Raw genomic sequence first — 4,114 nt, forward strand, 5'->3', positions numbered from 1 at the left:
GGAAGAAGCCAAACCAGACCAGGTCTGTTTTGGGCCCAGCTGCCTAGAAGCAACCCATGATGTGCCATTTGGAGACCATTGGTGTCAGTCAGTGAGGAACTGGAGAGGATATGACTGCTGATGGGAAGGCAAAAATGTTCAGCCTCTCTGCTGTGTATTTATAGAGCAGCAGAGTGCTTTGACACTTAAAGATGATAGTGTACGTTACTGTCCATTAGTCACTGAGGATATCGATCATCGTCTATTAGGAATTAGTGCTATCCAGTCCTGCCTGTTTAAATATTTGCACTCATTTGTCTGAAGAGGTTTCTGGCTTGATCACATTGGTGTTGAAGAAGCTTTTGAATACCAGGGAGGTCGTGCAGGCCTGAGACAGATCTGGTGCTTATGTTTGCCATTCATGGGCAGGGGCAGGCTGATTCTGCTCGCACTCTGAGGCGACTGGAAGGCATGTGAAGGTATCGTGTGTTTCAGGGCTTGAGCAGATATATGCTGCTGAGCAGCTGGATATTTGTACGGGTGCCCTGCCCTGGTAATGCCCTTGTAAGACTTTTTATGACTTTGGGATCATAGCTGCCTCTGTTCCTGTCCTCTTGAAGTCGGAAGCAGAATGAGCTCTCCATAGCCTATGGTACAGTGGGTTAATGTGCCTGTATTGAAGAAGAGAGAGCAGTTTGATGTGATCCGCCGTAAGCTCTTTAATTTGATGTCTGTCCTCAGACAAACAATGTAAAATTCAACATCAGGTGCAGATTAATAGGTAGTAATGACTTGAAGTTCTGGGGGAAGTTTGCCTTATTGTTATCAAAGACTCTGCATAAAAACCCTTAGTGATGCACAGTGTTACCAGAGGTGCACCTGCAGGTGAAGAACTGAGAGCAGTCAGTGCCGGGACCGATATGTCACTTGAGAGGGATGTCACTTTGGCAGAAGGATTGTGTTTCCTGCCAGTCACATCCTGAATTTGGGTGACCAGCCCTGGGTGATGTGGCTGGGGACGGGTCTGTCCTGGCGTGGGTTGGCAGACTGGGGCTGTTTCCATTCTGAAGGGGCTGAGCGAGGAAGATGGCAGTGAATCCCGTTCCCAGTGGTCCCAGTGCCGCTGTCTGACCCTGTGTCCCCTCTCCTGTAGGTGGACCGATTCCTGCACTCCTACTCGCTGGTGGCTCAGGACCTGCCAGCAGAGCAACTCCAGCACTTGCAGGAGCTCTTCTCCAGCGCCGTGGAGGAGCACACTCGGCTCTTGGCCCAGGTGCAGGGAGCGACGCTGGTGCCTCCGGAGCTGGAGTCTAGGCTGGGGAGCCTCATCGGTCGCTTCCAGCTCTACCTGCGGGAGGCACGGGCTGTGTGCACCCAGTCCTGGGCCCGCTTCCATCCCCTACGTATGGTGGGGGGCTGCACCCTCATCGCTGCTTCCTGCTTGCTCTGCTACGTGGCCTCAGAGCTGGCCGCAGCATCGGACTCTTGCTATCGCAGCTGCCTCCTGTACCCACTGCTTTGGGGCCTGGTGGTGGCTGTTCTGCTTGGCCTGGCCCGTGCATTCACCGAGGAGGGGCTGGATCTCCTCATAGTGTCATCATGGGCAGCCGCAGCTTCTCAGCTGGGTTTTTTCTGGCACTGGTGGAGCCGACATCCCAAGCGAGCCCGTTTGGCAGGCAGTCAGCCACCCTTGGCCAGCGTTGGCCTGGGTCAGAGGCTGCAAGCGTGGCTGGGGCTGGCCTTCCCCATGGGCATTCTCCTCTTCCGCTGTGGAGCTATGTTCTCCGATAGCTTTGTGGTGGCCGAGGCCCGGGTGGCCCCGTTCCTGCTGGCCTCGCTTGTGATGTTGCTAGTAGGGAAACTCCACTGGGATGGTCGCCTGACTGCGCCAGAAGGCCCCAAGCAGCAGCTCCTTGGTTTTTCTTCTTACCGGAGGGAGATCTGGTACCTGCTGTGCCTCGTGGCCATGCTCCTGGTCTGCGTGCGCCTCTCCAGTTTCTTCCACCAGTGCCGCGAAGAAATCCCTCAGTGCCGGCCCTCTCTTTTCCTCTCCCCCCTTGCCAGCCTGAGAAACACACGGGCCAAGAACCTCTTCTACCTCCTGTGCGTGGCCTTGCTGGCCGGGCTGGTCTATGCAGTGCGGAGCTGGCTGCGACACTATGGCAACCTGAACAGCTCGGACCCCCTCGTGCTCTTTGTGCGCTGGGGTTTCCCACTGGTGGTCCTCTGCATTGCCTGCTACTGGGCCGTTGCCTCCAGCGCTGATGACTCTCTCGGCAAGCTGCAGGAGCTGGTGCAGGTGGCAGTTGTTGCCTTTCCGTGGGCTGTCTATGGACTAGCATCCGTGGGGCTGCTGCTCCTGCTGTGCAATCCCATGACGGTGTTCGCAAAGGACACACGGGAGTCGGCAGGATCCATCGTCACTCCTTACCTGGGAGTTCCCAGCTCTGAAGTCGACTTCCTCCACGTCATCCCTCAGATCTACAAGAGGATGCAGGAGTCTCAGAAGAGCCACCTGGAGCAGGGCAGCTGCAAGGCCACCGTCGCAGCGTACGGGCTGGGCAGCGTGTACTCGGCGGCCCTGGTCATAGCACTCACCCTGCTGGGCTTCCTCTTGATGCTTCTGCACAGTGAGCGGCTGAGTCTCGCCTTCCTTCTCCTCTTCCTGGAGGCCTTCATGCTGCTGCACATCCACACGCGTGCCAAAGGCCTCGCTGGAGACGCTGGTGAGTCAAGGCTCAGTAGAGACATCCTCTGGATGTGTGACCTGGGCCTTATCTGCAGCGACCTTGTCTTATTTCCAACAAGAGAAGCAGAGCCCAGTCTCTGCTCTGCACTGATCCTTGGAGGATCCTCCTAGCTGTTTTAGAGCTGCTTATATCCTCTAATAGAAGAGAGGAGCGTGCAGCAGGGACGCAATGTGGGAGGAGGAGGAGTCGGAGTCCCTTGTGTCAGGGAAGGGGGCTCTACACCCATCCCTTCTCCGCTGTGCGAGCAGCCACTGAACCCCACTGCTGCTGGTAGAGTCCAGTAACAGGGCGGGCAGCAGAAGGAATGCCTCGCCCCTCACTGTGTCCTCTGGCAGGAGTCTGACTGGTTTCTGTCTGTCAGAAGAAGGGGTGTGGAAAGGGAACCTGGAAGAAAGCTCAACAGGCCTTTTTTGGCTGTGGATCTGTCTTGTTCCTCGATGCTGATCTCTCTCCCTCCCTCTCTCTCTCTCTCTCCCTCCCCCCCCCCTCTCTCTCTCTCAAAATCTCTCAGAGCCTTTTTCGGTGCCCTGGTACGCAGTCATCTCCTGGCTCCTTGCTGCTTCCCAGTTCTTCTATTCCACAGGCCACCAGCCCATCTTCCCGGCCATCCACTGGAACGCAGCCTTTGTGGGCTTCCACCTTGACCACAGCACGAACCTCCTGCCTGCTGTCCTGGTGGGCGCCAACACCTTTGCCTCCCATATCCTCTTTGCAGGTAAATCAATTTCTTCCTGGGCTGTTGAGCCTGAGCAAACATGGCTCACTGCTTTGCCTTGTCTGGAGGCCTGCGGGCTGAGCACGAGGTAGCGAAGGCTCCAGCACCAGCTGAACAGCAACATCTTCGCTGTCGCCTTCTGGGGTCACAGAGCTGCCTGTGGCCTGCAGCCTCCATGCAGTTGTGCCTGACCAGCAAACTGGAGCTGGGGTATATGCATCCTGCACATCCAGGGCATGATGGCAGAGCTTAGACTGCTCCTCACCTCCTGGGCTCCAGTAACTTCATGTGCCTTTGTCCTTGAGGTAGTCGGCTGCCCTCTGCTCCTGCTTTGGCCATTTGTGTGTGAGATACCCAGCTCGCAGAAGAGAAAGCCCAAGAAGGAGCCCCGGGAGGAGCTGCAGGAGATCGAGGAGCACATGATGGAGATGAGGCTACGGGAGTCCCCGGAGAAGTTCTCAGCTGCTCTGCTGCAGCTGGGGCTGAAGTACCTCTTTGTCCTTGGGACACAGGTACGGGCAGAGGCGGGATGGCTGTGGGGAGGGCTGTCCAAGAGGAAATCGGTGTGCTGTGAGAACCGTAGGGCACTCTGATGAGAGAAAGGGGTCGGCCAGGGCACAGACAGGCCCAGGGGGGATATGTCTGGGTGAGGGGGAAGAGGGGGCGGGCA

The 4,114-nt window shown here is 56.9% G+C and overlaps 1 protein-coding gene across 1 annotated transcript in view; it reads left to right on the forward strand.

Annotated features, from left to right (window-relative positions):
- The window catches only part of PIGO (phosphatidylinositol glycan anchor biosynthesis, class O), an 11,408-nt gene that overhangs the window by 5,880 nt on the left and 1,414 nt on the right, over nucleotides 1-4,114 (forward strand). The window contains exons 7-9 of the mRNA XM_009577958.1: nucleotides 1,133-2,705; nucleotides 3,241-3,444; nucleotides 3,754-3,956. Coding sequence (XP_009576253.1) covers nucleotides 1,133-2,705; nucleotides 3,241-3,444; nucleotides 3,754-3,956 — 1,980 coding nt within the window. The remainder of the gene's footprint in view (nucleotides 1-1,132; nucleotides 2,706-3,240; nucleotides 3,445-3,753; nucleotides 3,957-4,114) is intronic.

The sequence above is a fragment of the Fulmarus glacialis genome, unplaced genomic scaffold (genome assembly GCF_000690835.1).
Source record: "Fulmarus glacialis isolate BGI_N327 unplaced genomic scaffold, ASM69083v1 scaffold24825, whole genome shotgun sequence".
NCBI classification, from domain to species: domain Eukaryota; kingdom Metazoa; phylum Chordata; class Aves; order Procellariiformes; family Procellariidae; genus Fulmarus; species Fulmarus glacialis.